Source organism: Cylas formicarius, unplaced genomic scaffold (assembly GCF_029955315.1).
Source record: "Cylas formicarius isolate icCylForm1 unplaced genomic scaffold, icCylForm1.1 PGA_scaffold_5__7_contigs__length_24384050, whole genome shotgun sequence".
Taxonomy (NCBI): domain Eukaryota; kingdom Metazoa; phylum Arthropoda; class Insecta; order Coleoptera; family Brentidae; genus Cylas; species Cylas formicarius.
In genome coordinates, this window is record NW_026844341.1 from 24,276,546 (window position 1) to 24,290,379 (window position 13,834).

Here is a 13,834-nt window from a genome sequence, read left to right on the forward strand (position 1 = left end):
AAATCTAATTAAAATATACCTAATTTAATATTTTTCAGCAACTATTGATTGTTTATTTAATTTCCCTAAGATAAAGATTTTGCAAGCTACTACGTCACAGAACGAAGGTAGGCGGGAACCGCACTGGTTTCCGTCACACCGCCTTGTCATACTGATCTAGAAAAGACGTCAAACCCTTTCCTTCGGGAAACTTGTTATTCATTGTACTTCGGACGCCAATGGGCGAGTGTCTGGAGTAAACTGGCTCAAAAAACGCCAAGAAGAAGTGGTTCTTTGGAATAGATTAAATACCAACCTACACATTGGTTATTTTTTCGGACTGTTATTGACCACTGGTTTAAACCAAAAATTACCGCAGTGGTTCCACTTTAATGTGGTCAGAACTTTAGTCACAAACATTAAGAAGATGTTAACGCGAATAACCCACGTACCAGAGAATGTGGGGAACCATTGCACGTGGCGGACGTTGCTCCTGCCCGGTCGTTAGTCGTTATCTGACGTGATAGAGACGTAGTGCCTATAAGTTTGGGAAATAGTGTTCGTCTTACGTGGATGTACACGGATTTGTGATGTGTAATTCCATGAGGTGTATGTAAATACGGTTTCCGAATGTCCTATATTCACGCTGGTAACCAGGCCGAATGGGATCGGATATCCCGTATAAGATGATTGCTGGAGCCGTTTGAAGAATCGGTCGTCATTTTATGACAATTTATTTAGAAGCTGTTTCCATTTTTGTATACGTTAAATAACCTGGAGGATGATGGATTGGTCCAGACCCTTCTCTTAAGAAGGCATTCTTTAGGATATCTGAATAATGTGAAAAATTGTGTAAGCTGGCCGAATGACCTTATGCAGTCGTGGCCATTAGAAGTAAAGAAGAAAGAAGAACCCACGTACCGACGTGAGCATAATCCTAATAATAATGGGCCCATTTGCGAATGCAAATACTAAAAAAAAGTGGAGCGAAATTAACAAACAGAAAAAAGAACGCAACAAAAAATGGAAGGAAGAGAAGTTGATGAAGAAGGCCGAGAAACGAAAAAGGAAACTCGATGAAGCGAGCGAAGGCCCGAAAGAAAAGAAAGTTAAAAAGCCGAAAGAATTGTCTACCTTGTCCATAGCCGTGCCCGGTTCCATCCTCGACAATGCCCAGTCTGCCGAGTTGCGCACTTACCTCGCGGGTCAAATAGCCAGGGCCGCATGTATTTTTCAAGTGGACGAAGTTATCGTATATGATGATTATTCCGATGAAGCTAGCGCGAAAAAATCTAAATTTAATGACGAAACGGGACTTGAAAAAGTGGCAAGGCAGAGCTGTGTCAAACTAGGTCGGATTTTACAGTACTTAGAGTGCCCACAGTACCTCAGAAAGAGCTTTTTTCCAATTCACAATGATCTTAAATTTTGTGGCTTATTGAACCCTCTGAATGCGCCTCATCATCTCAGTACCAAAGACGATTTTGTATTCCGGGAAGGTGTCGTACTGAATACTCCAGTAAAAGAAGGCAAAGGATCCCTTGTTAATGTGGGCTTGCTCCGGCAAGTTCGGGTAGACAAATTGCTTTTACCTGGTGTTAGGTGTACTGTGAAACTGGAACCATCAACATCCAAGAAACTTAAGGGGGTGGTAGTGTCTCCCAGTGCTCCCAGAAATGAAACCGGGATTTATTGGGGTTACAGAGTGAGGATAGCAAACTCATTGTCCAAAGTATTTTCTCAGTGTCCATATGAAGGAGGGTGGGTTTTGCTCTGCATCTCATGTGAAATAAATGTATATTACCCATATCCAATGGGTAGGGCACTTAATTATTTTTTTTTATTTTAGGTATGACATTTCCATAGGCACTTCGGACAAAGGAACATCTGTAGACACATTTGAATGTACCAAATACAAACATCTGTTAATAATGTTTGGAGGGCTGCAGGGTTTGGAAGGAGCCCTGGAGAGCGATGAAACCTTAAATACTGATGATCCCAGTTTGCTTTTTGATCACTATTTAAACACTTTACCCCAGCAAGGCTCTAAAACAATTAGAACCGAGGAAGCTATCTTGATTAGTCTGTCTGTTTTAAGGCCCAAATTAAATCCTGAGACTAAGTGTCCTGAATTTGATGAAGCGGACATGGAATATAGGGAAAGTTCCCTCGCCAAGGGTGACAATACAAAGGTCCAACAAGAGGCAGAGGAGCATTCTGATGATTTGTCAAAATTTGATTGACTGTATTGGTAACAAAAAAATGTTTTACCGATTCAATTCATTTATTGCACTTATTAATACAACTTACAATTTAAAGATATCAAAAAACAAAAGTTATATCAAAATATATTAAACCACCTCCAGGGGAATGTTCAATAAAAATATTATACAGAGTGTAATGTTGTAGAAACTTATATACCAGTAAACTTCGGGACAAGATTTCTTGCGCGAGAAATGAACCCCAAACAGTTTTACATAAGGTTTTTTGAAAATTAGGCCTCACCGAAAATATCGCTCATTTACCCAAATTAGCCCACAAAACAATTACAATATTCCAAAACAGTCTCATTAATAATAAACTTGTCAACGAACACGGTAACAACAACCTTAGCTAGGAATGAATTTTTAACAACTTTCATTTATTATGTGTAAATATTGAATTCGTATCACATTGTTGTACAGACTTAAACATTACATTTGTGTATTGAGCTTTCAACAGTCTCACGCAGGCTTGCAATTACTGACCTCTGGTCGCATGCATTGATTATCGCGGTTCCTGATACGATCATATTCGCTCCAGCCTGTTGAAAAAAGTATAGAAATATGAAAAAAAAAAAAGACTTATTAAAATAGTTTAAATTATGTTTTCAGAACATAACCACCCATTTATAGCTGATAAAAACACTTAAAAATATTTGAATTATTATTTACAAATAACAAATTCATGAGACAAGAAATGCACAAAAAATTTGGCACTGACCATAAACAAAAATGTCAACTAGCAACATACCTCTGCACAGGCATTGATGGTATTTAATCCTACCCCACCATCAACTTCTATGTCAAGCAATGGGTAGTTGTGCCTGAGCCACTGCACCTTTGGCATCATGTCAGTCATAAATTTCTGACCTCCAAATCCTGGCTCTACAGTCATAATCAGAATCATATCAGCATGGTCAATAAATTGCCTTACTGCATCGATACCAGTTGCAGGTTTTAAAGCTAGACCCACTTTCATACCAGCTTCCCTGATTTTGCGACAAATAGGCATAACATTCTTGAGGACAGGTTCTATATGAAAAGTGTACTGACTCACCCCTGCATCTGCCATGGGTTCAATCCACTGTTGGTAAAAAAAATTACAATACAGATACTACTACAAAATAGCATAAATTTACTTGTTCCGGGTCTTGTACCATCATGTGTGTCTCAAAAAAGGCATGTGGAATTCTCTTTCTCAGGCACTTAACCACCGGATGACCAAAGGTCAGGTTTGGCACGAACGAACCATCCATGACATCAAGATGAAGGTAATCTGCCCCACTGTCCAGCAACCTTTGCGATTCCGCGTAAAGCTGGGATAGGTCCGCGTTCAAAATAGACGGCCCGATTTTGCATTTCAACGATGCTGCCCTATCCATCGTTAAAGGAAACAAAAATCAACGCAAACTTAACGTAGACCTAAAATGAGGACCGTTCATTTAAAAGCGTATAGTAATTAGCAAGCGTATTAGAAAAAGTCAGAGGTGACATAACCTAAACCCTTAACCCCAATTTTTGCGATAAGCCAGGGAATCCTCAGATACAGAGTCAGAGAAAAACGGTTTTCTCTTTAAATCACTAAACAAGTCGATTAAAGGTGGTTAACCGGTAATTACTGTTGTTGAAAAATCGGTTGCGACAGGTTAACGTTACTAGCAGTTTCCTAGAGTCGAGATCATAAACTGCTGGAACTCTCGGTAAGTACTGCGAACAGAATTTGTCTCTTTACGTTTGTAATCTTTTTATATGGTAAAAAAACACATTCTTTGCAAAAGTGGTTTTAATTTTCAAGCCGCGCCATAGATGTCACTGAGCGTGACATTCGATATTGGGGTTAGTGGCTTTTTTCAGTTTTGAAAATTTGAAAATCGTGATGGAAGAGAGCCGGGAATCGTCTCAAAAACGTTGGACACACCTGAAAAAGGTGCTTGAGCGTCCCGGCCCTTTCAGCCATCCTGAGTTCGAGCCATCTCCGGATATTTTGGACTTTATTTTGTCGTCTTGCAAGGTGTTAATAATAGGTGCCGGCGGTTTGGGCTGCGAACTGTTGAAGGATTTGGCAATGATGGGGTTTAAACACATACACATAGTCGATATGGACACCATTGACGTGTCGAATTTGAACAGACAGTTTTTGTTTCGTGAAAAAGATGTGGGGGTGGCCAAGGCCCAAGTTGCAGCTGACTATGTCAATAAGAGGGTTGCAGGGTGCCAGGTGATTTCGTTTAGTGAAATAACGAGTAGTTTAAGACCCGATTTGCAGGTAACCCCGCACAAGTGCGCCATTGAAGAGCTTGATTCGGAATTCTACAGACAGTTTCATGTAATTGTATGCGGATTGGACTCTATAGTGGCACGCCGTTGGATCAACGGCATGGTCGTCTCGTTATTGAATTACGACGAGAACGGGGTGCTGGATCAATCCAGCGTCGTACCGTTGGTAGATGGTGGTACAGAAGGATTTAAAGGCAATGCCCGCGTCATCCTTCCTGGCATAACAGCCTGTATAGAATGTACCTTGGACCTATACCCTCCTCAACTTACATACCCTCTTTGCACTATAGCAAACACACCCCGTCTGCCTGAACACTGTGTGGAATATGTCAAAGTGGTACAGTGGCCCAATGAAAATCCGTTTGGCACTTCCCTCGACGGAGATGATGTCACCCACCTGACCTGGGTCTATGAAAAGTCGTTGGAACGCGCGAACCAGTTCAATATTAAAGGTAGGATTGAACACAAATTTGTTACAATTCAAATAATATTTTTTAAATGTTTAACAACCACAAAGAAAATATATACAGTGAGTCAAAGTGAAACTTGTAAATAAATTTGATAATACACATACGGTGGATATTTTGTTTACTAAAAAGGCATATGCAGTAATGTTGCTTCTCCATTTTTATTTGAATACAAAAAAAGTGGTATATAAATATCTGATTTCCATAAAATAATTAAATTAGTTCATTACATTAACGAAATATCCTGAACGAATATAATGAAAGACGGATTCTTTGCAAATGTAAGGAAAATAATTAATTAAGTGCTCCAAAATTGATAGCGGTAGCACAAAAATGTTATGACAAAAAAATATGAAAATTATTTTTTGTACTATCTACTGAATAAAAACCATTAAATATAGTGCGTTTTGTTTATTTATTTACTAGTTTAACTTTGAATCGTTGTGATTTTAAGAATGTTGAATACTCTGAAAGAATTTTCTCAAAGCAGGGCGTTAAAAAATAAAAACAGTAGCTTTTTAATCATTCAAGAAATTGTAAATGGGACAAGGGTAATTTTTAATGTCATTAGGAGTGACCTTCCGGTTGACGCAGGGCGTGGTCAAAAACATAATACCGGCAGTGGCGTCGACGAACGCGTTCATCGCAGGGGTGTGCGCGGCGGAAGTATTCAAGCTGGCGACCAATTGCTGCATGCCCCTCAACAATTTTATGGTATACAATAACATTGACGGTATCTACACGTATTCCTATGAAGCAGAACGCAAAGAGAACTGCACCGTGTGTTCCAATATTCCGCATTCCGTCGAAGTGGCGGATTCGTCTAAAATGAAATTGAAAGATCTTATAGCCACGCTTTGTGAGAGTGAAAAGTTCCAAATGAAGAATCCCGGCTTGACTACCGTGATCGATGGAAAAAATAAGACCCTGTACATACCGACGATTAAAGTAATCGAGGAGAGGACGAGGGTCAACTTGACAAAAACGCTGGACGAGTTGGAACTCAAGCACGGTCAAGAAATTGTGGTCGCTGACGTCACGACCCCCACTTCCGTTATTATTAAGCTCGTGTATAAAGTTAACGACGTGGAAATGTCAAGTTAGTTGTTATGTCTGTATGTTCCATTACGGTTATATTTGTTTTTTATTGTTTGTAAAAATTAATAAAAACTGTGTTGTTGTTTTTCTCCAAGTACCTGTAGCTCACCGCTTGCTTTTATTGCACTTTTGAACACATGTAATACAAAATTTCATTTTTTTACCAGCTTTTTAATGCAACAACAGCTCCCTAAAAAGAGTTGATTGCCAAATTTTAAGCAAAAAGATTCATTCATCAATTGCAGCCATTGATTGCATAAAGACTGCGAGTTTCCGAAGTTCCCGAAATTATCATGGTTTCTTTCTACCTGCTTGAAGGAAACCGGGTTAATTCTCAAATTACTCGTTAATTGCTTGTTCTTTAAACCCAAAGGTGGAAATAAAAGCCCAATAAACTTAAACATTAGAGTTTAATGTCCTTATACTTTGTATAATCATAATTATTCGCTAAATTTCAAGAGCAGTGGTGATTTGCGATAATACGCCGGGGTGGGGGGGTAATGGATGGAATTTAAAATTACAAAAAAAAATAAAGGGGGCAGTGAATTGCGTAATAAAGATGGTGGCCACTGCACTCGATTACATCCATATAATATCGATGGTAATTAAACATAATGTGCTCAATAATCATCAAGCGCACATATATTCGTCTTTCCTTACACAGCGCTGCTATATTTAAAATTAAAGCCGACTCCCGTGAAACTTGCGTCTTGTAACTGCCGAACGCTGAAACTTAAAAATTTAAGGGTTAAAAGAAAATCCAACACGATTCACAAATAAAATCTAAAATGGAATTATTAGTATACTTCAAAAAAGAAAACTCGGAACGATACAATTTTGTTATACTCTACTCTCAGTCCCAGGTCTATTTATTTACTATATAGCAATCAGTCCCCAATTCATCACATCGCACACAGCCTTAGCAGTTACTGAAACCAAACACAATAAGTAATAAAACGGGAAATTCGACCTGGAAAATGGTTTGCTTCCGATAAAAAAAAGACCTTAATTATTTGGTACTTTTGCAAAATATTTAACTAATTAAAAAAGCATTTTTTTTTAGCAACTGACAAAGTAGGGTTTATTTTATTTCTAAAACGAGACAAATAAATCCAGCAAAAACTCGGAAGCAAACAATGGGGAAATAAAAAAAATACTGCACCTTTGATTAAGAAAGATGCATTCAGGAAGGATCACATCCTATTAGAACATTATTAATACATTTCTTTATAATGTTTCCACTTCGCTTCCTTCCTAAAAATATCTCGTGTACATAAAGTGCTTTCCGAGTGTAAGGAAAGTAAAAACACTATCATGTATATATTTAAAAGCTAATAATTAAAGATAGTGGCGGCTTCACGCAGACTTTCAACCTTCCCTTTTTGAATAGAGAAGTTTCAGGTTTGTTTCCACGCCTGGGTGGCACTCTGACTGCAACTGGGGCAGAACTCAAGAGACACCTTGTTGTTCGACACATGCAAACACACTCCCACTGGCTCGGGAGTTTCGGAGGTAGATTCATTTTTTATCAAATTGGTGTAAGAGTGGTCTCCAGTGGGCACCAAAGGTGTTTCTAAAGTCCTTTCATCAATCATGTCCAACAGATCATTGTCGTTCATGTCCAAAGAAAGATCGATGTCATTTAAAAAAGTGTCTTCAAAGTCTGGACTTGAATAATAGGAATTCAAAGACTCGGGTGTTGGTATATCAGGGTACTTTTGATCAGGCTCTTCCCAGGGATGTGCATTTTTTCTCGGTACCTGCTGGGGGTGTTGCGCACTCAAACCCAACCTTTTGTCCAAAGATGTCGTAACGGCCATCCCCGTATTGGTATTTATGTTCCTAATCAAGTTTCCCAAGCCATCGCTGTTGCTGATGACACTTTTTAAATATCTGACTTCGCGTCTAAGATCGCTGATAATTTGACTTTGGTTGTCGACCAATGCGGAGAGCTTTTTGTTTTCGAGATTCAGCGATGACACCTGATCTTCCAAATTGGTGATGTACATTTTTTTCTTGAGCCTGTTTTCTCTGGCCATGAGGGCGTTCTTAGAGAAACATTTTGGTGTCCTGGTCGGTTTTCTCGCGGGCTTGTTCTGTAAATCATTCGACGATAAGTTCCCGATCGAATTCTTGTACCTTATGGAACTTACTTCCGTCCCCGGATGATAGTCCATGTCTTCATCGGACGTGGTGTCCGATGTGTATCGCGACCTCTTCGCGTTCGAAACCATGTTACTGTTATGTATATTCAAGCAACGTTTAACTAACGTAAAGCAACAAACTGTTAAAACCTCTTAGGCACAAATGCGTAAATAATACTTCGTCCGTACTCTTTTATTCCACTGTAATGAAAACTGTCAACACGTTCGTAGATAAACAACTGGTTAGTTAAAAACTTCCACACAGTTAGAACTGAACAAGGACGACGAATACGAACTTACACACACAAATTAGAAAGCGCGACAGAGAGGGGCGTATGTATTTTGGATTTCTACCAGTTCCCAGATTATTCCCAAAGAATACCTGCTGTGGTTAGATTAATCTATTTTGTCATAGAATTTTCTTGAATTGTTTAGACTAGGAAAAACGAACTATTTTAACTTTCGGAAGAAAGTTAAAATAGTTCGTTTCAAAAAGAGAATAGTAATTTTTATTATTTTGTTGAAGTATCGATTAAGCCAGAAATTTCTAGAAGCACAGAAGAACCTTCTGGCAAAGCTTTCAGTACGAATTTGTAATGGTTGTTTTCAAATTTCCAGTTTAGTAATGCTTTATTTTCTTGGTTTCGCGTGTTGTAAGTTGCATTGGGCTTTTATTCGGTGTATAATTTGTTATCGAAAATATTAACATTTTCCCTTTGTACTTAAATTTTTTGCCTGTACCTATTATGGAGGGGTATAAAATGGTTATAGGCAATCGTATTATACTTTTAGATGTTGATAAGGTTGATATTATACTAGTTATTCTAGTTTAAAAGAAGTATGTGTTAGCATGATACTTATTAATATTAAAACAGATTCTTTCTAGTTTGACACTTTGAATAGGATGGCGGAGCAAATTACAGTACTATAATGTCTAAAGACTGCAAACATTGTTCTTTTCCAGATTAAATTATTTGCCATAAATCAAAATTCATAAAAAAATATGGATAATTGGTTTGAAGAGTGCGATAGGCCACATCAAGAGCTACAATTTTCGCATTTACGGTTTTCCTCTATCACATACGCTGCTAGAGATATTTGAAAAAAATCCAGATGAAAATAGCTATGTCTCGCACTCAATCTAGACCCGATGACGTCATTCACTACCACGGCGTACTGCTTGGTTCCAGAAAAGAATTATTTTGTGGGAGATCCCGGGCTATAACCTCTATGTCGAATATTATTTGAATTATATATAGGGTGTGTCGTTTCTGGGCAAAAAATCTAACATTCGAAAAATTTTCGTTTTTGTGGGTAAATTAATTGAGATAGATGCAAAACTGCCAAAGATGCGATAATTTCATTTGAACAGTATCGTAAACTATGTCGAGAGAGAGTTTCAGGTTTCGTCAATTATACAGGGCGCGCAAGATATTTGAAACAATATCATTCGACAACGCTATTATTTGTACAAATTTGAATATTTAACAAAGTTTGCTGTAACTTTGAAGTTCGGCTAGACCGGAAAGACACTTTATACAGGGTGTATGCACAATAAAATTACATCAATTTTGCGAAAGTTCCATAATGGTCCGCAAGAGCACGATAGAAAAACAATGCGTCCCGTTACCACAAGAAACTGCGAAGCTTTCTTTAAAAAAAAAAAAGCTGCATCGCGCTAGTTGCTACGATTTTTCGAAAGCAATCTTGTTGCCCTTATTCACTGCCGAATCTGATGAAGTCTGTTCAAATCCAGGACTTAAAACTAAAGGAAAATAACAATGACTCCAAATTATTTGAAATTAGGAGAGAGACTCGGACTCTGGCCAAGTAGTTCTTGGTGTTTAAAATTACAATATCAATCTTAAAATGAAACAGGGCCTTCCAAGTGAACTAATCTATCCATTTTTGCGACTGCCTAATAAAGTGTTTTTAAAGAACAATTAATAAGTATGGCACGTGTGATCTATATGTTGTAACTGTAAACATTAAGGACTTGTCAGGTGGATATAATCTCGCGTATTAAAGTTTTATTGCTCAACAATTACTTTTAGTACAAATAATACATATTGATATAACATTTTATCACTATACTGCCCCAAAATAAAGGTAAGGCCATGGTTTAAATATAATAATTGTAATATAAAAAGACAAATTAATATATAATTACAGCTACAGCTCTACCAGGTATGCTGATAGCCGGGATAAGTACCCGGGGGGTAAGTACCCGGCGGATAAGTGCCCGGCGGACACTGTCCCGGTTGTCCCTGAGGAAATCCGCCCGGATAATTGTAACTCCCGGGATATGGCAAAGTGCCGTACGGGTTGTAACCTTGCGGCATCGGGGGCGGTACATACGACGGATAGGGCGTGTTGCTCGTCGCCCCGTACGGCACAGGCATCCCCTGAACATACACTGGATATGGCAGGTTCGGCGCACCAGGGGCGGGACCCGACGGGGCGTCGTCGCTTTTCACGTGGTAACTAGGAGTCGACGGGGGCGGTGCCGGCGCCGCTCTGCTGCTCTCCTGCGTCAGATCTTTGAGCAGTTCTTCCTTCTCTGTTTTCCGGGCGAACGTAAAGTCCGACACCTTGTTCTGGAACGTCACCAACAGCTGCGTCAGATCGTTGTAGAACTTGGTGCCTTCCTTCAGGTTATTCTGCAAGTCTCTGAACACGTCGTGCGCGGCTGCCAACTGACACATCATCGCTTCCCTGCCCCCGGTCGTCGAACCCCTCTCCCTAACGAATTCCGCGTGGGCGTTTTTAATCCTCTCCACCAGTCCCGTTTGTTTCCCCATACTCTCCGCCACTTGCTTCTGCAACGGTCCGTAGATTTGACCCAGGGTTTGGAACGACAGGGCCGGCTCGTTTACGGCCCCGTCCTTGGCCAGCGCCTGCATGAATTGACTCTTCATGTCTGTGGTGGCGCTCTTGAGTTCCGACTCGATCGCTTCCCTTTCCGCTTTCACGGTTTCCACTTCTTCCATTAAACTCCGCAGCGTCGCCACCGCGCTGCAGCTTTGCACGTTGGCGTTACCGCCGCTAGGTATCGACGCCTCTATCTCTTCCGGCTGCTTGCTGAGCAGTTCGATCATGGCGCGGTGCGAATCAAACTTGTTCCTGATCGATTTGTCCGCCTCGATCGCGTTGTTTATGATCTGCCGGTACTTGGCGGCGTTCGATCGAAACATTTCCGTCAGCTTGTCCGACGGCGTCCTCGTCCATTTCTCCTTGAATTGTTGCCGGAGCGCGTCGTCCGCCGCCTTTTCCTCGTTAAGCATGCGGTCGGTTTCGTCCAAAATGTCCTGGTTACGTTTCAGCAGATCGGGAAGCTCTTCGACCATGCGCGAGAGTTCCGTTATGCCTCCGAGGCTGCTCACCGCGTGCGCCTTCTCCAGGATCGAAGGAGGAAGGCCGGTACTCGCGTCCGTCACTTCGATGGCCGCCGGCAAGTTCAGACCGGCCAGCACCGAGTTTAGCGTTTGCGAGGCCTCCCGCAATTTCGTTATTTCCGTGTTGACGATTTCGGTCTTGCGCAGGTCGTACGATGCGAGTGCCTGATGTACCGCGACGGGGACGAGTTCCGTGAACAGATCCCTGAACGTCTGAGACATCGGGTGTTGGATCTGAGTCACTTTGGCCAGGGCCCGTTTGCTCACGGGCTCAAGCGATTTCTGGTCGGGTATGCGTTCGTGGTAGATGAAATCGTTGTCTTTCTGCGCTTCCGTTAGATTCCTGTCGGCCTTGTCCGCCAGCTCTTGGAATAAAGCGCGGCCCGACCTGGACTGGGCGGCCCTGAACAGGTCGACCGATTTGCGGAGCCGCGCGATCTCCTCCCCGACCGATTTCTTGTCCCTGCACACTAAACTCTGGTACAGCTCCGCTATCCCGTTAAACACGGCCTGCTTGCCCGCGATGATACCTGACGAGGAGAATCTAGTTTTAACACAAATTGACGTTCCTAGAGGTATAGAGAGAAGGTCCATTTAACATGCACGTGCGCCACATTAAAATCTCGCTTTTAACCAATGACCACGCTACATTCAACAAGCATGGCCGCTGACAGGCAGTCACCTCTACGAAAATATCATAACATCATAATATTCTCTAATGGCTATATAGACGAAACAAATACTAACTTAACAAAAATGTTGTGTTGTGTGTGCCAAATAGGCCAAAAAACGGAGTTTTAAGAAAAATGCGAATGGAAAATGAAAAAATTGACAATACGGCGCACGAAAATCTCCTACCGTTTAAAGTAATTGCGGTGCAAAAAATTAAATGCATTTTCTTTCCGTGTTTTTAACGCAAACATTATCGACAAAATATAGCGATGTAAACAAATTTGCAAACCGCAGTATTGGATTGATAAATATAATGAAATAAAAATATACGTTAGAATTAAAGATTTGAAACTGTCACTCCAAAGAACATTGGATTATAAATATTGATGATTACCAGCACTTGGCGTTGTGAGGGTTATAGTATTATTCTGCAATGCTTCGAAACTTATTTCATACAGAGTTTACGTAACTCTTAAGGAACATGTAGAACAAGAAATTCACAAAAAAATCATAGCTATAAATAAATGAAATATGTTTATGTTGAGGGGCACTGCAATAAATAATCAAAGGAATAAATACCAATCCATTCTTTCTCCCAAATGTTCCTCAGGTTGTCCCTTTGGAAAGTTTTCAGACATTCCGCATATAAATCTTCGGCTTGTGCCGCTAATTCCGCAACTATGGAATCTTTCATGTTATCGTGTATCACTTTGTGCACGAATATTTCCTGGGCTTGAGCCAACATGAGCTGAGATAAAGCACCCAAGGTGTCCGGGTTTAAATCAGGCGTGGGATCTTGCTGAATTGAGAGCATGACCGTTGATTTTAGGTGGGCAAAAATTCCGGCGGCTTGCTGCAGTAGTTTTGCTGCCAGTTTCAAACCATCATCACTTTCCACACTTTGGGATGCTGCCACTGCGCTTTGCAGCGCCGCTATGTTAAAGAGTACACATACTTTTTCATAGCTTAGGGACGGTATGGTCAAACTCATACGAGACCCGAAAATATTACCCTTGTCAAAGGCGTCTTTCCATTTGAATGGCACCTGCAGCTCTTGGACTGGGATTTTCGATTCTAGAGCTACAAGCTGATCATAGTAATTGTAGATAATTTCCAGGGAACTCTCATATTTCTCAAACGCTTTCCAGATAGCGTTATTTCTTAGCTTGGAGAATTCGTTAACGGCTTCCGTGCAGTCTTCGGGTTTATCTGCGGTGCTGTACCGGGACTGGATTAGATTTTTCAAAGGAGTGACGATATCTACGTCGCTTGGTTTTTTTAACGGCAAGGATATTAACTCCGACATTTGTAACACTTAAAAATTTCACAAAACAATGCAAAACGATCGTCTGAATGCAAATTAAAACTCAATTTAGATTCTATTTTTTGACAATTAGTCACAACCAACTGTGGGCGACTAAAGTGGTACTGCCGGTAATTACCGCGGTTATGCGGTTTATCATGAGGCGAATGAACATGAACTGCCGGTAGAGATAGGGACACTAATCAAAACCGCCCATTCTGCTACCGGTATATACTGT

At 40.6% G+C, this 13,834-nt stretch overlaps 5 protein-coding genes across 6 annotated transcripts; 2 read left to right on the forward strand and 3 right to left on the reverse strand.

Annotated features, from left to right (window-relative positions):
• Window positions 1-492: 492 nt before the first annotated feature.
• On the forward strand, window positions 493-2,252 carry LOC132702220 (putative methyltransferase C9orf114). Its single transcript, XM_060670723.1, has 2 exons — window positions 493-1,740; window positions 1,829-2,252. The coding sequence occupies exons 1-2, from the start codon at window positions 926-928 to the stop codon at window positions 2,220-2,222; spliced, it is 1,209 nt and encodes a 402-aa protein (XP_060526706.1). The 5' UTR covers window positions 493-925; the 3' UTR covers window positions 2,223-2,252.
• On the reverse strand, window positions 2,245-3,774 carry LOC132702222 (ribulose-phosphate 3-epimerase). Its single transcript, XM_060670724.1, has 3 exons — window positions 3,380-3,774; window positions 2,992-3,324; window positions 2,245-2,782 (listed from the first exon to the last, which is right to left on the reverse strand). Exons 1-3 carry the CDS (start codon window positions 3,620-3,622, stop codon window positions 2,666-2,668), a joined length of 693 nt encoding a protein of 230 aa, XP_060526707.1. The 5' UTR covers window positions 3,623-3,774; the 3' UTR covers window positions 2,245-2,665.
• A 233-nt stretch (window positions 3,775-4,007) lies between these two features.
• On the forward strand, window positions 4,008-6,386 carry LOC132702219 (NEDD8-activating enzyme E1 catalytic subunit). 2 transcript variants are annotated; one of them, XM_060670722.1, is made up of 4 exons: window positions 4,008-4,458; window positions 4,507-4,747; window positions 4,808-4,969; window positions 5,556-6,386. In XM_060670722.1, exons 1-4 carry the CDS (start codon window positions 4,117-4,119, stop codon window positions 6,086-6,088), a joined length of 1,278 nt encoding a protein of 425 aa, XP_060526705.1. In that variant the 5' UTR covers window positions 4,008-4,116; the 3' UTR covers window positions 6,089-6,386. The 2 variants fall into 2 exon arrangements, with proteins under 2 accessions (XP_060526705.1, XP_060526704.1); XM_060670721.1 differs by having other exon boundaries at window positions 4,507-4,969; window positions 5,556-6,383.
• An 89-nt stretch (window positions 6,387-6,475) lies between these two features.
• Window positions 6,476-8,467, reverse strand: LOC132702007 (uncharacterized). Its single transcript, XM_060670400.1, has 3 exons — window positions 8,236-8,467; window positions 7,245-8,178; window positions 6,476-7,011 (listed from the first exon to the last, which is right to left on the reverse strand). Exons 1-2 carry the CDS (start codon window positions 8,314-8,316, stop codon window positions 7,480-7,482), a joined length of 780 nt encoding a protein of 259 aa, XP_060526383.1. The 5' UTR covers window positions 8,317-8,467; the 3' UTR covers window positions 6,476-7,011; window positions 7,245-7,479.
• Window positions 8,468-10,241: 1,774 nt separating this feature from the next.
• LOC132702427 (programmed cell death 6-interacting protein) lies at window positions 10,242-13,754 on the reverse strand. The gene is made up of 2 exons (XM_060671020.1): window positions 12,873-13,754; window positions 10,242-12,151 (listed from the first exon to the last, which is right to left on the reverse strand). The coding sequence occupies exons 1-2, from the start codon at window positions 13,597-13,599 to the stop codon at window positions 10,407-10,409; spliced, it is 2,472 nt and encodes an 823-aa protein (XP_060527003.1). The 5' UTR covers window positions 13,600-13,754; the 3' UTR covers window positions 10,242-10,406.
• Between the last annotated feature and the right edge of the window lie 80 nt (window positions 13,755-13,834).

Coding starts and splice junctions, on each gene's coding strand:
- LOC132702219 (XM_060670721.1), top strand. CDS start 4,117: ATGGAAGAGAGCCGGGAATCGTCTCAAAAACGTTGGACACACCTGAAA. Junction 4,459..4,506: donor AGAGGGTTGCAGGGTGCCAG/GTGATTTCGTTT, acceptor CCCGATTTGCAG/GTAACCCCGCACAAGTGCGC. Junction 4,970..5,555: donor GAACCAGTTCAATATTAAAG/GTAGGATTGAAC, acceptor TAATGTCATTAG/GAGTGACCTTCCGGTTGACG.
- LOC132702427 (XM_060671020.1), bottom strand. CDS start 13,599: ATGTCGGAGTTAATATCCTTGCCGTTAAAAAAACCAAGCGACGTAGAT. Junction 12,152..12,872: donor TTGGGAGAAAGAATGGATTG/GTATTTATTCCT, acceptor TCTCCTCGTCAG/GTATCATCGCGGGCAAGCAG.
- LOC132702222 (XM_060670724.1), bottom strand. CDS start 3,622: ATGGATAGGGCAGCATCGTTGAAATGCAAAATCGGGCCGTCTATTTTG. Junction 3,325..3,379: donor TGGTACAAGACCCGGAACAA/GTAAATTTATGC, acceptor TTTTACCAACAG/TGGATTGAACCCATGGCAGA. Junction 2,783..2,991: donor CCATCAATGCCTGTGCAGAG/GTATGTTGCTAG, acceptor TTTTTTCAACAG/GCTGGAGCGAATATGATCGT.
- LOC132702007 (XM_060670400.1), bottom strand. CDS start 8,316: ATGGTTTCGAACGCGAAGAGGTCGCGATACACATCGGACACCACGTCC. Junction 8,179..8,235: donor ACTATCATCCGGGGACGGAA/GTAAGTTCCATA, acceptor AATGATTTACAG/AACAAGCCCGCGAGAAAACC.
- LOC132702220 (XM_060670723.1), top strand. CDS start 926: ATGGGCCCATTTGCGAATGCAAATACTAAAAAAAAGTGGAGCGAAATT. Junction 1,741..1,828: donor CAGTGTCCATATGAAGGAGG/GTGGGTTTTGCT, acceptor TTTTTATTTTAG/GTATGACATTTCCATAGGCA.